This window comes from Oncorhynchus masou, chromosome 17, assembly GCF_036934945.1.
Source record: "Oncorhynchus masou masou isolate Uvic2021 chromosome 17, UVic_Omas_1.1, whole genome shotgun sequence".
Lineage (NCBI taxonomy): Eukaryota > Metazoa > Chordata > Actinopteri > Salmoniformes > Salmonidae > Oncorhynchus > Oncorhynchus masou.
The window spans coordinates 43,860,298-43,878,680 of record NC_088228.1 but is presented as its reverse complement, the minus strand read 5'-3'; the positions used below and the strand labels follow the sequence as shown (position 1 = coordinate 43,878,680).

General features: G+C 42.8%; 1 protein-coding gene across 2 annotated transcripts in view; it reads right to left on the bottom strand.

Annotated features, from left to right (window-relative positions):
* Positions 1–1,298: 1,298 nt before the first annotated feature.
* Positions 1,299–18,383, bottom strand: part of LOC135559080 (zinc finger protein 704-like) — a 132,510-nt gene continuing 115,425 nt past the window's right edge. Inside the window, exons 6-9 of one of the 2 annotated variants that reach the window (XM_064993445.1) lie at positions 10,571–10,856; positions 9,859–9,966; positions 9,275–9,402; positions 1,299–9,172 (exon numbers count right to left, since the gene is read on the bottom strand). In XM_064993445.1, the coding sequence (XP_064849517.1) occupies positions 9,061–9,172; positions 9,275–9,402; positions 9,859–9,966; positions 10,571–10,856 (634 nt within the window). In that variant the 3' untranslated portion in view covers positions 1,299–9,060. The remainder of the gene's footprint in view (positions 9,173–9,274; positions 9,403–9,858; positions 9,967–10,570; positions 10,857–18,383) is intronic. The other variant, XM_064993446.1, reaches the window with a different exon arrangement.

Sequence of the window (18,383 nt, the reverse complement as noted above, 5' to 3'; positions counted from 1 at the left end):
TAGCCACAGTTTGTCTGCTGAAGTTAGTTCTCTAGCCACAGTTTGTCTGCTGAAGTTAGTTATCTAGCCACAGTTTGTCTGCTGAAGTTAGTTCTCTAGCCACAGTTTGTCTGCTGAAGTTAGTTCTCTAACCACAGTTTGTCTGCAGAAGTTAGTTATCTAGCCACAGTTTGTCTGCTGAAGTTAGTTCTCTAGCCAGTTTGTCTGCTGAAGTTAGTTCTCTAGCCACAGTTTGTCTGCTGAAGTTAGTTCTCTAGCCACAGTTTGTCTGCTGAAGTTAGTTCTCTAGCCACAGTTTGTCTGCTGAAGTTAGTTCTCTAACCACAGTGTGTCTGCAGAAGTTAGTTATCTAGCCACAGTTTGTCTGCTGAAGTTAGTTCTCTAGCCAGTTTGTCTGCTGAAGTTAGTTCTCTAGCCACAGTTTGTCTGCTGAAGTTAGTTCTCTAGCCACAGTTTGTCTGCTGAAGTTAGTTCTCTAGCCACAGTTTGTCTGCTGAAGTTAGTTCTCTAGCCACAGTTTGTCTGCTGAAGTTAGTTCTCTAGCCACAGTTTGTCTTCTGAAGTTAGTTCTCTAGCCACAGTTTGTCTGCTGAAGTTAGTTCTCTAGCCACAGTTTGTCTGCTGAAGTTAGTTCTCTAGCCACAGCATCATTTAGCTGGAGCCTACTTTATACCTCGTCCAGATGGTTTTTAGATATAATCATTGTAATGGTGTAAAAGATTATCCCAGCGCCAGAGCGTATTCTGTCAGCTTCCACTCCGCCATTCCAACGTATGTATTCCAATAACAGAAACCCAGACGATGACGTGGTCATCTTTTGGTTCGTTTTAGGCTCCAAGGGTTCCGGATCTGCGCCAGCTGCGTTTTGATATGAAGCAGCCCCCCCAAAAATGCCAACCAACGGGAAAACCAGAAGGAAAGCACCCTCTTTTCTTGTTCAATCTGAGCTAGATTGACAGCGCTTTGACCCAATGAGAATGGGGGACACCAAGGATCGCAGTGCGTCTAAATAGGGCCGGACTAATGTATTTGGGGCACCTACCGCCATTCTGCAACTTTTGCCATGAGGCTGAGATTTGTTTTTTGACGGTTAAAAGCAAATTGACTGGATTTCGACACATTTTACCAGTGCTTATGAAACTTGCATATACTATCTGGGGGGCCCCAAACGAATATATATTTTGAGGGGGACGAATCCACCTGTTCTGAATATTGGGGGGAGGGGAGCAATTTTGCCTATGACAAAAACACAGAGACACACACACACACAGAGAAGAAAGGGAGATTGAGAATACATATTCCATTCCATTTGTGTTTATTTTCTCTCTATCACATTTACATCACCTGCCTTATTTTCAACATCATCTTCATCATGACATCAAGTCATCCATCCACTTGATGTCACAGACAGACATAAGCAATAAAACAAATCCCTCTTGTACACATAATGAGAGAACATCAATCAATCAATTAACACGACCAAGATAATAAAGAAACACAAATAAGGTCAGTTTCACTCCAGCCAACCACAATAAGGCTCGGTAAAGACATGGCACAGCAGGAGAAAAACATTTAGACAGTTACAAAATAAAGACAAACAGATCAATGACAGGTAAAACAGTGACAGAGACAGATCAAAGACAGGTAAAACAGTGACAGAGACAGATCAAAGACAGGTAAAACAGTGACAGAAAGATAAACAGATCAAAGACAGGTAAAACAGTGAGTGAAAGATAAACAGATCAAAGACAGGTAAAACAGTGACAGGGACAAACAAATCAAAGACAGGTAAAACAGGTAAAACAGTGACAGAAAGAAACAGATCAAAGACAGGTAAAACAGTGACAGAGACATATCAAAGACAGGTAAAACAGTGAGTGAAAGATAAACAGATCAAAGACAGGTAAAACAGTGACAGGGACAAACAGATCAAAGACAGGTAAAACAAGTAAAACAGTGACAGAAAGACAAACAGATCAAAGACAGGTAAAACAGTGACAGAGACAGATCAAAGACAGGTAAAACAGTGACAGAAAGATAAACAGATCAAAGACAGGTAAAACTGTGAGTGAAAGATAAACAGATCAAAGACAGGTAAAACTGTGAGTGAAAGATAAACAGATCAAAGACAGGTAAAACAGGTAAAACAGTGATAGAAAGACAAACAGATCAAAGACAGGTAAAACAGTGACAGAGACAGATCAAAGACAGGTAAAACAGTGACAGAAAGATAAACAGATCAAAGACAGGTAAAACAGTGACAGAGACAAACAGATCAAAGACAGGTAATACGGGTAAAACAGTAACAGAAAGACAAACAGATCAAAGACAGGTAAAACAGTGACAGAAAGACAAACAGATCAAAGACAGGTAAAACAGTGACAGAAAGATAGACAGATCAAAGACAGGTAAAACAGTGACAGAAAGACAAACAGATCAAAGACAGGTAAAACAGTGACAGAAAGACAAACAGATCAAAGACAGGTAAAACAGTGACAGAAAGACAAACAGATCAAAGACAGGTAAAACAGTGACAGAAAGATAGACAGATCAAAGACAGGTAAAACAGTGACAGAAAGATAGACAGATCAAAGACAGATAAAACAGTGACAGAAAGATAGGCAGATCAAAGACAGATAAAACAGGTAAAACAGTGACAGAAAGACAAACAGATCAAAGACAGGTAAAACAGTGACAGAAAGATAGACAGATCAAAGACAGATAAAACAGGTAAAACAGTGACAGAAAGACAAACAGATCAAATAGGTATGTCAATTACGAGTACGGTAGAAGAAGAAGCACAGAGTTGAGCGGAGCTGCCATGACGATGAATTACATTTGGATGGAAATCCATTGGCTTTGCTGTTGCTTAGCTGTTGAGCTGGACTCAACAACATCGACATTCAAAAAGCAAACAAAGAATAGAATCACAGAACATATTTCAAGGGCTTGGTTAGCTTAATATACTGGGTAATGACTTGGGACTACAGTACATTTTGAAAGAGAAAGATACATAATGGAGAGAAATAGAGGAGGAGATGGAGAGAAAGTCACTGAAGTTATGACAGGGAAATGTACAGGTACGAAAGAGACAGACACCAAGGCAAGCGGCCTGTTGGAATGTGCAGGACAGGAAACAGAATCCCCAAAGGTAACACCATGAAACTAGAATTCTGGATAACACACTTCCTCATTACATACAACATTACCTCAAAAGATAATAACAACAAAACGTATTCTGATAAATCCATATTTGGCAGGAAGGGAGACAGAAAAGGTAGGTAGCAGATTTTAGGAATTGTGTACAAATCATTATGACTGCATTTATAGCACAGTCGATCACTCCATAGTGTATTATAAGACTTGTCATAAGCATTCACAACAGCTCATGGTTCCTTATGACCACCTTAACAAACGCATTACGCCTTCATAAACATATTCATTATATGCATTACACTAAGTGGGAAGAGTGCAGTATATGGACCACTATAAGCATTCATAATGGCCAAGGACTCATTATAACTGCCCAAATAAACGCCTACATGCCAATGAATGCATTTGTAATAGATCCCACACGGGTGGCTCAAAGAAAGGTCATCAAAAGGTCAAGTTAGTTCTTGTTCCAATTAAAGCACATCATTGCACAATGTAAGAAGCTGAAGCAATACTGCATGGTTGTGGTATAGATATGATGCACACATGATAGGTCCAACTGTTAGTGTGTATGTTAAATGTTTTCCGATACTGAAGACAGAGGCCAGTTCTCTACAGGCAGAGTAGAAACTAGGCAGCATTACAACAAAGAAAACAAGCTTTGATATTTGTAGGTTTCAAATTCTTCAACGTTTCTTCTCCCCTTTTCCCCTAAACTGCGATATAGAAGTTATTATATTCAATATAGAAGTATGTACATGTTATATTCAATATAGAAGTATGTACATGTTATATTCAATATAGCTTCAAAGATACAACAAAGAAAACAACATGAAAATAGCACCACGGTTCTCTTTACGGTGCATATGCCCTGAAACTACAAATCCATATCTAATAATCGTCACTGCTTGTCCCACTTCCTCTTTCAACACCTATCAGAAAGCCCCAGTTCTCCAAACACACCTTCCAAAGCCTCAGGTCTCCTAAACACGTTCTCATTTAGAGCAACAACCTAGAGAATAGTTACACCGGGATGAATGAGCCAATTGGAAGCTGGGGATGATTAGCTGGCCGTGATGGTATGAGGGCCAGATTGGAAATTTAACCAGGACACCAGGGTTAACATACTCTTACAATAAGTGACATGGGATCTTTAGTGACCACAGAGAATCAGGACACCCGTTTAACATCCCATCTGAAAGACAGCACCTTACACAGGGCAAAGTCCTCAATCACTGCCCTAGGTTACATATATATTTTTTAAACCAGAGGAAAGAGTGCCTCCTACTGGACCTCCAACACCACTTCCAAAAGCATCTGGTCTCCCATCCAGGGACCAACCCTGCTTAGCTTCAGAGGAAAGAATGCTTCCTACTGGACCTCCAACACCACTTCCAGAAGCATCCGGTCTCCCATCCAGGGACCAACCCTGCTTAGCTTCAGAGGAAAGAGTGCTTCCTACTGGACCTCCAACACTACTTCCAGAAGCATCCGGTCTCCCATCCAGGGACCAACCCTGCTTAGCTTCAGAGGAAAGAGTGCTTCCTATTGGACCTCCAACACTACTTCCAGAAGCATCCGGTCTCCCATCCAGGGACCAACCCTGCTTAGCTTCAGAGGAAAGAGTGCTTCCTACTGGACCTCCAACACCACTTCCAGAAGCATCCGGTCTCCCATCCAGGGACCAACCCTGCTTAGCTTCAGAGGAAATAGTGCTTCCTACTGGACCATCAACACCACTTCCAGAAGCATCTGGACTCCCATCCAGGGACCAACCCTGCTTAGCTTCAGAGGAAAGCCTGCAGTGGATGCTGCTGGCAGGTAACAATTAAATAAAGAGTGTTCCCTTTACATTAGCCCTGGCCAGTGACCCATAAGGCCAATTTTGTGCAATAAAGAATTACATGCAGGTTTGTGGCAGGGATAGGATGACTGAAATTGAGAACAATGGACTTGATTGCTCTGATGCAAATCAAAAGTATGACTGGCCAATCTGCTGCCAGTCAATTGGTGGAGAAGTGTCAGGTGCTTTGGCTGGGGGATGGACTGAGAGAGAGCTGAGCGGGTGTGTTTAAGTGCTCACTTAAAATCAAATCAAAATCAGACAGGAGTCCAAAATAGGAGTCAGTCCGGAAATAAAACCGCTTCTCTCATCTGGAATAAAATGTGAAAAAGCCACTTGCCAAGACTAAACCCAATGTTTCTGAAAGCAGTATATGAGTAGGCTGTGTAGGAAACCCCATGTCGTTGAAACGATCTGTTCCGAAGACGACAACAAGCAACCATTGAATGACTGATGGATAATGCTGGACCAGTTTCCCCCCATACCAAGTTAGTGCAGACTGCCTGAGATGTGACTTCAGGGGTCATCTTGGTGACACAATAACAAGGTTGAGGGGAAACCCTTACTCACAAAGTACCGTGCTGTACTACACTCTTAAAAGGTGCTATCTAGAACCAAATGGTTCTTCGTCTGTTCCCGTAGGAGAATCCTTTGAAGAACCCTTATTGGTTCCATGGAGAGCCCTTTTGGTTCCAGGTAAAACCATTTCCACAGAGACTTCTACATGTAACTCAAAAGGGTTCTACCTGGAACCCAACAGGGTTCTCCTATGGGGACAGCTGAATAACCCTTTGGGAAGCCTTTTTCCCAAGGCTGCATCCAGTACCACTCTATTCCAGACAACATTGTGGGCCCCATTGGGCTGTGTACACCACACACGGAGAGAACTAGACATACAGGTTCAGAACGTTCTTATGGGGGGACCCAAGAGGTGTAGCAGCCCCATCCCTGAAACCCCATTTTAACACCAAAGCAGTGACGACCCAAAATAAAACCTCAAATTAAACTTCACTTCAAAATCTGTGTATATAAAATCTCCATGTATAAATGTTTTTCTTTGTGCAGTGCAAGTTAGTGCAGTTTCTTTAGGTACATCGTTTGTCCTCGTAATGTGATTTTCATTGGCACTTGTGAAGTTTCTGACCATTAATTACCAGCCTACTCTCCACTCTGACCAGTGAGGTACTGTAAGTCACGGCTTCTCTCTCTCAGACAGAATGCCTGACAGCAAGGTTACTCGCCAACAAGCATGGCCATATTTGTTGGTAATGTTTACCAAGGAAAAGACTGACATGGCATGGCTCTATTAAACACGTATCGGGAAAGTTCAGCGTGACAGTGGAATTAAAATGCAAAGGCAACTTTCCCAGTTAACATTCACTCATAAACACTAAATATGTCAGCTCAATCGGAAATTACCAGAACGCAATCTGTAAGGATTCAGGGATATGGATGAATAGAGCCCCAAGAAGAATCCCGTTGGTTAGATTGCTAAAAAAACCAAAAAACAACAAGATATAACAGTCTTAGAATGGCCTTCTACTGATGTCATGTCAATTAGAAAACAGCTGAGAGCGAGAACAGATGTGAAAGACAGCCAAAGACTGGAAAGGCTGTGTTCGATAGGATAAAAGACTCAATATATCATGGATCTACAAATAATAATGAGTCGATATTTATGATGGAAGGTGATTTGTAGATCAGTCAGTCGGCAGGCAGTTGCCTGCAGCAGTTTTGATGCTGTTGAACACTGCCACTGACTGTGGCCGTTGTCATCGAAAGTTCAAGGTGAGCTGAGGTAAGAGGCCGGATGGCACTACAGGATGTGCGCGTGCGTGACTGTGCGTAGGGCTCTAAAGTGGGCTCTAAAGTGCAGCCATAAATATTTTGCGGTGCGTCCTAGATTATTTTTGTTGGGGGGGGGTACTGTGCTCCTATTAAAAAACAAGTATCCCGAATAATAATTGTTGTAATGATTAGGCTTCGCAGTACTGTTGATTCCGAGTCCCCTAGAGATAAAAAAGTTAGCATCATGGTTGAGCCATTACTACAGCAAAAATAGCTTGTTTCTACCCCAGTTAAAAAGACCCATATTACCAGCGCAGTTGTTATTCTTTCTATAGCCTATCGACAGGACCACAATTTAGGTTAATAAAATTCTAAAGCTCACAGGCCCTTGGCCATTTGTTTACAGTTTGTTCAGTCATGTTACCTCATTGGCTACCTAGCTAACAAACGGGTAGCTTTACCAGTGTATCCAAACATTTAGGGGCACAGAAAGGAAAAGGAAGATTCTTGAGGAGATCAATGATCGTAGCACTGACTGATGGTCAGATTTCTTGCATGTCCTCATCACAAACCTGACGTGCTTAGAGAATGTTCAATGTCATGCATCTCAATAGGAAAATAGTGATTTTACACAATGTAGAAACCTAACATTCCACGTATTTTCAGATGGTTTATAATAAAAGCTCAAATGTTGATACAAAAATCTAAACGGTGTTCATTTCTGGGACACAGCATGTGCTTCAAACGGAGATAAAATTAATAAAGGCTGCATCTCAAACAATTAAACAATATAATCTGGTGCTCATACTGTTTATGTGGTGCTCCTAACTTTTAAAAATTGGGAGCACCAGTTAATTTAGAGTCCTGTGTGTGTGTGTGTGTGTGCTGTTGTAACTTGTGTAATGGCTAGTAGTCAGTGTTGGGAGCAGAAAGAGAGAGCCTGCAGAGACTACATTCAAAGAGCTGGCAACAATCGAAACAGTAGCTAGAGTAGAAAAATACATCTGTTTAAAATATACATCTATATCTGCTCTCATGTCTGATCAGGAATCCAGGTACAATCCCTTGGAGACAAACATCTTGATTTCAACGCCATCAGATACCAGTTAAAAGCTGTAACTGACTATGGTACAGAGAATGAGTATTCTATGTCCATGATGATAGCCAGAAAATGAACACTGAGTAGCCAGCAGCGTTACAGCAGAGCTTAATGTTGTCGACGATAACGGTTATCAACAATAGAGCTGATTAATCAAAGCAAGACGGGACTTTCCAAACCCTGGCGATTACACTTTGCAACTACTAGTTGCCTTGGCAACTGATCGCTGAAAACACATGTAAGAAATGAGAGGAAACACTTTAGTTACAAAGTTTACAGTGATCTGTTGAAAGATGTGTTGTTTCTGAAAGATGCATATCAGAGGTGTAGAAAGGAAGAAAGGGAAATAGATATCTTTATAAACTGTACATTCAAAACGTAACATTTGGTGCAACCAGATGGAAGTGTGTGTTTCATATCTATGCAAAAAAAGCAAGAATCTTATGATGAGTAGCTATTTACTTCCCAAACAACGTGATTAGAGTTTGAGTTGAATTCCCGTAAGAGCATGTGATGTGTTATAACACTTGGATATGAAGAGCAGAACAGCATCTTTATAAGCAGCATCTAAATTCTCAGCGATATTCTGATTTGTTTTTCCTTTGGTAGACTTACTGCCCTTTTCAAAAGAGTGACAGTTGAAATTTGAAAACGATCCATTGGAATAAAAGCCCCGAAGTGAGATTTTAGATATAAAACAGAGATGCATTGAAAGAGGCTGACAAGGGAGCGGTATCAGGATCTTATGAACCCAAACACAGTAGCATGATACTCAGACTGGTAAAAACAATACGTACAGCAAAAAGCTGAAACCGCTCCCCTACAGTGAAGGCAGACAAAATTAGAAAATATAAAACACATCAAAAAAGGTTTCGAATAATATTTTTCTTTTTTTTTGATTACCTAAAAAGTCTCATCATTAGAAAGAAAAACAATTCTTCCAAAGCCAAATTCATTTTTCTTTTTTGCCCTTTTCATCAGTTAGTTGTTGTGTTTTGTGAATTCAGCTGTCTGAGGACTAGGAGAAGCGAGCAGAGAGCCCCCTGCTGGTCAGGAGGAAGCAGTGCGTGCTCTGAGGGGCTTCATCACGGAGAAACCCCCACATCTCCTCAGTGGAAGATGACACCTCATTGAAGCGCTGGCAGAGGAAGAGTCCATCCCAGTGATGTACTGGGGTTCAGTCAGTGAATCGCTGACAGGCTTTTTTCCAGCGGCAGGCTGTGCACCACATGTCCCTCTTCTCCATGCCATACACTTTCCGGCACTTTTTGGCCTCTCCGCGGGGTTTCCTTGGCAACCAATAAGATGGCACACAGTTAGACTTTACACTACAATACCATGAAGTTGCTAAACACACTCACACAGCAAGGGTCAACACACACACTGTGTACCTGATTCCTGGTGCTGGTTTGGGCAGAGGGGCAGTAAAGGGAGGTGTCTTGCAGATGGTGGTGTGTGTGTGAGGGGCTGGTTGTCTCTTCTCACCGAAGCTCACCGTGCGGATGTGAGTCAACGGCCCCTGCAGGGGCAACCACAGGTCAAAGGGCATTCAACACCAACCAATCACAGCATGGCAGTCCATAATTAAGGTTTACACCTAATGCTCTGAGATTTTCCTGAAGAAAGAAGTCTACGTAACTACGGCTCTAGATCAGTGTCACCTCTCAGACCGTGTTATTCTTCACACTGGCCATCCTTACAGATTGCGTACTGGTTCTAGTTCAGCCCTAAAGACAATATGTCTACATAGTAAACAACACTCCAGGGACGGGAGGTAGAGGCAGAGAGAGGTAGAGTAGAAGAAAGGAGGAGAGAGATGAGCTAGAATGAAAGGGGAAAAGAGAAATTGAAAAAGAGGTTAGTTGGGGGTGGTAGGAGCTAGGGAGTAGGAGCTAGGGAGTTGAGAGATGGGGTAGTGATTGAAGAGAGAGATATGAGGATGCAGAAAGAGAGGGAGAGAAAGCAGCCTGCTCACCGTTAAGCCTTTAAAAATGACAGGAGGGGACTGCCAGGACACACTGATCCCATCCCTATTCCCATCAGCCTGCTCCGAACACACAGGAATACTCACAGGAGCAGTGGCCTGGAAAACACAGTACCGCACCACGGTGAGAGACAGAGAGAGAGAAGAGAAGGGGGGGAGAGATGAGAAGGGAGAGAGAGGAAGAGGAGAGAGACAGAGACAGAGATAGAGATAGAGACAGAGAGGGGATGAGGGATGGAGAGATGAGAAAGGAGAGAGAGAGGAAGAGCAGAGAGAGAGAGATGAGAAGGGAGAGGGAGAGGAAGAGGAGAGAGAGGGAGGGAGAGATGAGAGAGTGAGGTGAGGGGGGAGAGATGATTAGAGAAGAAGTGAACGAGTGGAGGTAGAGGGAGGTTGAGCGATAAAGAATGATACAGAAAGAAAAGGGAGATAGATACTACGGAAAATGGAGTAAAATAGAGAAGGCGGCGACCTAAAGAAATCTATTGATCTGACGTGACGTGTCATGACATGTGCAGCTTTAAGCCTGTTCAACTCAGTTTCATGGACATAAGTAACTAAACACACACAGACCAGGAGAACCAAAACATGATCTGTCATGGAGTAGAGGACAGCTCCAGTACATGAAACTCCTGGAGTCTCTATAGCAACAGAGTACCACAGCCATTGGAGAATAAGGTGGATATGCGTGCATGTGTCTTACCTGGTAGGCGTGGTCAGTACGGATATGGCAGAGCGTGGAGGGAGCTGATTGGCTGAACAGACTGGGGGCATGACCCTGCGGCCCCCTCATGACGATGTGGGCGGGCTCAGAGCGGGGAACAAAGGCGGCGTGGGAGAAAGGGGGGAAGATGGGGGGAGGGCCGGTAGTGGTGGGGGAGGTGGGCGTGAGGCTGGACAAGCCCTCTGATAGGCTGTCCATGTTGACCTCGATCTCTGAGTAGTAGAAGTCCTCCTCCCCGTCACTGTAGTCCGAGTCACAGTTCCGCCTGCACCAAAGGAGGGTGACATACATGAAGCAGCTTCTAACAGCCGTACGTACGGGATACACATGGTCCAACCAAATGCTTACTTGCAGATTCCTTCTGGTCAATAAGAAAAAATATAACCATATGAAAATAAAGTAATTGGCTCAGTAGAATAAACATTTTAGCATGAGAATAATAGAGGACCATTTATAGTCCCTTATTTCCTCGTGTTTTGGGGAAGGGAGGATTTGAGGGGTGTTTATTAGAAATCAGAATACGAGTCTGGTAGCAGCAGTTGTAACGTGTTGTAGCATGAATGTACAGTACCAGTCAAAGTTTCAACACACCTACTCATTCAAGGGTTATTCTTTATTTGGAATATTTTCTACATTGTTGAATGAGGGCATCAAAACTATGAAATAACACATATGGAATCACGTAAAACTATGAAATAACACATATGGAATCATGTAAAACTATGAAATAACACATATGGAATCATGTAAAACTATGTAATAACACATATGGAATCATGTAAAACTATGAAATAACACATATGGAATCATGTAAAACTATGTACTAATACATATGGAATCATGTAAAACTATGAAATAACACATATGGAATCATGTAAAACTATGAAATAACACATATGGAATCATGTAAAAATATGAAACAACACATATGGAATCATGTAAAACTATGTAATAATACATATGGAATCATGTAAAACTATGTAATAACACATATGGAATCATGTAAAACTATGAAATAGCACATATGGAATCATGTAAAACTATGTAATAACACATATGGAATCATGTAAAACTATGAAATAACACATATGGAATCATGTAAAACTATGTAATAATACATATGGAATCATGTAAAACTATGAAATAACACATATGGAATCATGTAAAACTATGAAATAACACATATGGAATCATGTAAAACTATGAAATAACACATATGGAATCATGTAAAACTATGTAATAACACATATGGAATCATGTAAAACTATGAAATAACACATATGGAATCATGTAAATCTATGAAATAACACATAAGGAATCATGTAAAACTATGAAATAACACATATGGAATCATGTAAAACTATGAAATAACACATATGGAATCATGTAAAACTATGAAATAACACATATGGAATCATGTAAAACTATGAAATAACACATATGGAATCATGTAAAACTATGAAATAACACATAAGGAATCATGTAAAACTATGAAATAACACATATGGAATCATGTAAAACTATGAAATAACACATAAGGAATCAGCCGTAACCAAACAAAGTGTTAAAAACAAATCTAAATATATTTTGATGACAGCTTTGTTATCTGGTTATCTGATGCAGTACTCCATCACTCTCCTTTCTGGTCAAATAGCCTTTACACAGCCTGGAGGTGGTGTTGGCTGATTGTCCTGTTGAAAAACAAATGACAGCCCCACTAAGCCCAAACCAGATGGTGTATTGCTGCAGAATGCTGTGGTAGCCATGCTGGTTAAGTGTGCCTTGAATTCTAAATAAATCACAGACTGTGTCACCAGCAAAGCTCCCCCCACACCATCACATTTTGTCAGAATTTGTGGGTTTTTGTTTGTCCACCCGCCTCGGGGATTGACCACAAGTTCTCAATGGGATTAAGGTCTGGGTAGTTTCCTGGCCATGGACCCAACATATCGATGTTTTGTTCCCCGAGCTACTTAGTTATCACTTTTGCCTTATGGAAAGGTGCTCCATCATGCTGGAAAAGGCATTGTTCGTCACCAAACTGTTCCTGTTGCTCTCGGAGGGTGTGTTGGTACCATTCTTTATTCATGGCTGTGTTCTTAGGCAAAATTGTGAATGAGCCCACTCCCTTGGCTGAGAAGCAACCCCACACGTGACTGGTCTCAGGATGCTTTACTGTTGGCATGACACAGGACTGGTGGTAGCTCACCTTGTCTTCTCCGGACAAGCTTTTCTCCTGGTGCCCTAAACAATTGGAAAGGGGATTCAGAGAAAATGACTTTGCCCCAGTCCTCAGCAGTCCAATCCCTGTACCTTTTGCAGAATATCAGTCTGTCCCTGATGTTTTTCCTGGAGAGAAGTGGCATCTTTGCTGCCCTTCTTATGCACTCACACCTGCCTGCTGCCTTTCCTGAGCAAGCTCTGTACTAGTGGTGCCCCGATCCTGTAGCTGAATCAACTTTAGGAGACGGTCCTGGCGCTTGCTGGACTTTCTTGGGCGCCCTGACGCCTTCTTCACAACAATTGAACCACTCTCTCTCCTTGAAGTTCTTGATGATCCGATAAATGGTTGATTTAGGTGCAATCTTACTGGCAGCAATATCCTTGCCTGTAAAGCCCTTTTTGTGCAAAGCAATGATGACGGCATGTGTTTCCTTGCAGCTAAACCATGATTGACAGAGGAAGAACAATGATTCCAAGCACCACCCTCCTTTTGAAGCTTCCAGTCTGTTAGTTGAACTCAATCAGCATGACAGAGTGATCTCCAGCCTTGTCCTCGTCAACACACACACCTGTGTTAAGCAGCAGATTTTGTGAAATGTAATATTTGTGTCATTCTCAAAACTTTTGGCCACGACTGTACAATGTTGAAATAGTAAAAATAAAGAAAAAACTATTGAATGAGTTGGTGTGTTGAAACTTTTGACTGGTACTGTATATGTGTGTGGGTGTGTGCGTGAGTGAGTGCTTGTGTGCGGAGAATCAGAGTAGGTGGTCAGTCCAGTTCAAGTGTTCAGCAGTCTGATGGCTTGTAGATAGAAACTGTCTCTGAGCCTGTTGGTATCAGACCTGACGCTTCGATACCATCTGCCCCCGACCGTAAGGGAGTGAACAGCTTGTGACACTGAGAAAATTACCTTTTAATGGTGTCAGACCAAGGCTCTGCATCTGTCCTCGTACTCCTAGACCTTAGTGCTGCTTTTGATACCATTGATCCCCACATTCTTTTGGAGAGATTGGAAACCCTAATTGGTCTACACGGAGTTCTGGCCTGGTTTAGATCTTATCTGTCGGAAATATATCAGTTTGTCTCTGTGGATGGTTTGTCCTCTGACAAGTCAATTGTACGTTAAGTAATGGTAGTACGTTGGTGGTTGGAAGATATTCCTCTAGTGGTGTGGGGGCTGTGCTTTGGCAAAGTGGGTGGGGTTATATCCTGCCTGGTTGGCCCTGTCCGGGGGTATCGTCAGACTGGGCCAAAGTGTCTCCCGACCCCTCCTGTCTCAGCCTCCAGTATTTATGCTGCAGTAGTTTATGTGTCGGGGGGCCAGTCTGGGTCAGTCTGTTATATGTGGAGTATTTCTCCTGTCTTATCCTTTGTCCTGTGTGAATTTAAGTATTCTCCCTTTCCTTCTCTCTCCCTCTCCTCCTAGAGGACCTGAGCCCTGGAATCATGCCTCTACCTGTCCTGATGACTCTGTCCACCTGGTCGTGCTGCTGCTCCAGTTTCAACTGTTCTGCCTGCGGCTATGGAACCCTGACCCGTTCACCGGATGTGCTACCTTGGCCTGAACCTGCTGTTTTCGACTTTCTCCCTCTACTGCACCTGCTGTCTCGACCTCTGAATGCTCAGCTATGAAAAGCCAACTGACATTTACTCCTGAGGTGCTGACCTGTTGCACCCTCTACAACCACTGTGATTATTATTATCTGACCCTGCTGGTCATCTACGAACGTTTGAACATCTTGGCCATGTTCTATTATAATCTCAACCCGGCACAGCCAGAAGAGGACTGGCCACCCCTTAGAGCCTGGTCCCTCTCTAGGTGTATTCCTTGGTTCCTGCCTTTCTAGGGAGTGTTTCCTAGCCACCTTGCTTCTACATCTGCATTGTCTGCTGTTTGGGGTTTTAGGCTGGGTTTCTGTACCGCACTTTGAGATATCAGCTGATGTAAGAAGGGCTTTGTAAATATATTTGATTGATTGATTGGGGTGTGTGGGGTCTTGATGATGCTGCAGGCTTTCATCAGGCCCTGTTTTGAGTAGATGTCCTGGTTGGGTGGGAGCACGGTCCCAGTGATGTACTGTTCACTAAGGGTCATGGATGGAGCAGCAGGTAACAACAGTGTTGAATGCTGAGCTTTAGTCAATGAAAGGTATAGGTGGTCCTTCTGTCCAGATGTGTTACGGCCATGTGGAAGTGGCATCTTACATAGATCTGTTCTAGCAGTAGACACATTGGAGTGGGTCCAGTGTGGGCCATGACCAGCCTCTCGAAGAACTCCATGATGAACGGGGTGAGTGATAGATCTGTTCTAGCAGTAGACACATTGGAGTGGGTCCAGTGTGGGCCATGACCAGCCTCTCGAAGAACTCCATGATGAACGGGGTGAGTGATAGATCTGTTCTAGCAGTAGACACATTGGAGTGGGTCCAGTGTGGGCCATGACCAGCCTCTCGAAGAACTCCATGATGAACGGGGTGAGTGAAATATCTGTTCTAGCAGTAGACACATTGGAGTGGGTCCAGTGTGGGCCATGACCAGCCTCTCGAAGAACTCCATGATGAACGGGGTGAGTGCGACGATGCAATTGTCATTTGGGAATGTCACGTTGTTTTTCTTGGGCACAGGTATGATGGTGATCTCCTTGAAGCAGGATGGGACTACAGCCTGGACTACAGCAGGATGGGACTACAGCCTGGTGATCTCCTTGATGGGACTACAGCCTGGACTACAGCAGGATGGGACTACAGCCTGGTGATCTCCTTGATGGGACTACAGCCTGGACTACACCACTGCATTTGCCTTTGAGTCTGTATTGTCTACAGCCTGGTGATCTCCTTGATGGGACTACAGCCTGGACTACAGCAGGATGGATTTGCCTTTGAGTCTGTATTGTCTACAGCCTGGTGATCTCCTTGATGGGACTACAGCCTGGACTACAGCAGGATGGATTTGCCTTTCAGTCTGTATTGTCTACAGCCTGGTGATCTCCTTGATGGGACTACAGCCTGGACTACAGCAGGATGGATTTGCCTTTCAGTCTGTATTGTCTACAGCCTGGTGATCTCCTTGATGGGACTACAGCCTGGACTACAGCAGGATGGATTTGCCTTTCAGTCTGTATTGTCTACAGCCTGGTGATCTCCTTGATGGGACTACAGCCTGGACTACAGCAGGATGGATTTGCCTTTCAGTCTGTATTGTCTACAGCCTGGTGATCTGGACTACAGCAGGATGGATTTGCCTTTGAGTCTGTATTGTCTACAGCCTGGTGATCTCCTTGATGGGACTACAGCCTGGACTACAGCAGGATGGATTTGCCTTTGAGTCTGTATTGTCTACAGCCTGGTGATCTCCTTGATGGGACTACAGCCTGGACTACAGCAGGATGCATTTGCCTTTGAGTCTGTATTGTCTACAGCCTGGTGATCTGGACTACAGCAGGATGCATTTGCCTTTCAGTCTGTATTGTCTACAGCCTGGTGATCTGGACTACAGCAGGATGCATTTGCCTTTGAGTCTGTATTGTCTACAGCCTGGTGATCTGGACTACAGCAGGATGCATTTGCCTTTGAGTCTGTATTGTCTACAGCCTGGTGATCTGGACTACAGCAGGATGCATTTGCCTTTCAGTCTGTATTGTCTACAGCCTGGTGATCTCCTTGATGGGACTACAGCCTGGACTACAGCAGGATGGATTTGCCTTTGAGTCTGTATTGTCTTTTTGCCTTGTGCTACAGCAGGATGGGACTACAGCCTGGTGATCTCCTTGATGGGACTACAGCAGGATGGATTTGCCTTTGAGTCTGTATTGTCTACAGCCTGGTGATCTCCTTGATGGGACTACAGCCTGGACTACAGCAGGATGGATTTGCCTTTCAGTCTGTATTGTCTACAGCCTGGTGATCTCCTTGATGGGACTACAGCCTGGACTACAGCAGGATGGATTTGCCTTTCAGTCTGTATTGTCTACAGCCTGGTGATCTCCTTGATGGGACTACAGCCTGGACTACAGCAGGATGGATTTGCCTTTGAGTCTGTATTGTCTTTTTGCCTTGTGCATGTTACAGTCCACTGAGTCATCAGGGTTCTGATGACAATGAATTCTGCAGTACGGGCTCTCAACATGGTGTGGACATCTCCGTTCATCCAGGGTTTTTGGTTGGGGTATGTCCGGATTGTTATTGTGGGTACAACATCAACACATTTCCTAATTAAGCCTGTGACTGACGATAGGTTCCTCAATGTTGATGGATGAGTCCTGGGTGGATGAATCGTTGAACATATTCCAATCAGTATTCTCAAAACAGTCCTGCAGCATTGAGTCTGCATGCTATGTCCAGCACCTCACAATGCTACTTAATATAATGCTTACATATCCTACATTACTCATCTCATATGTATATACTGTACCTTATATAATCTACTGCATCCTTATGTAATACATGTATCACTACCCACTTTAAACTACGCCACTTTGTTTACATACTCATCTCATATGTATATACTGTACTCGATACCATCTACTGCATCTTTATGTAATACATGTATCACTACCCACTTTAAACTACGCCACTTTGTTTACATACTCATCTCATATGTATATACTGTACTCGATACCATCTAATGTATCTTTATGTAATACATGTATCACTACCCACTTTAAACTACACCACTTTGTTTACATACTCATCTCATATGTATATACTGTACTCGATACCATCTACTGCATCTTTATGTAATACATGTATCACTACCCACTTTAAACTACACAACTTTGTTTACATACTCATCTCATATGTAAATACTGTACTCGATACCATCTACTGCATCTTTATGTAATACATGTATCACTACCCACTTTAAACTACGCCACTTTGTTTACATACTCATCTCATATGCATATACTGTACTCGATACCATCTACTGCATCTTTATGTAATACATGTATCACTACCCACTTTAAACTACGCCACTTTGTTTACATACTCATCTCATATGCATATACTGTACTCGATACCATCTACTGTATCTTGCCTATGCCGTTCTGTACCATCACTCATTCATATATCTTTATGTACATATTCTTCATTCCTTTACACTTGTGTGTATAAGGTAGTAGTTGTGGAATTGTTAGGTTAGACTACTCATTGGTTATTACTGCATTGTCGGAACTAGAAGCACAAGCATTTCGCTACACTCACAATAACATTTACTAACCATGTGTATGTGACCAATAACATCTGCTAACCATGTGTATGTGACCACTAACATCTGCTAACCATGTGTATGTGACCATTAGCATCTGCTAACCATGTGTATGTGACCATTAACATCTGCTAACCATGTGTATGTGACCATTAGCATCTGCTAACCATGTGTATGTGACCATTAGCATCTGCTAACCATGTGTATGTGACCACTAACATCTGCTAACCATGTGTATGTGACCATTAGCATCTGCTAACCATGTGTATGTGACCACTAACATCTGCTAACCATGTGTATGTGACCATTAGCATCTGCTAACCATGTGTATGTGACCATTAGCATCTGCTAACCATGTGT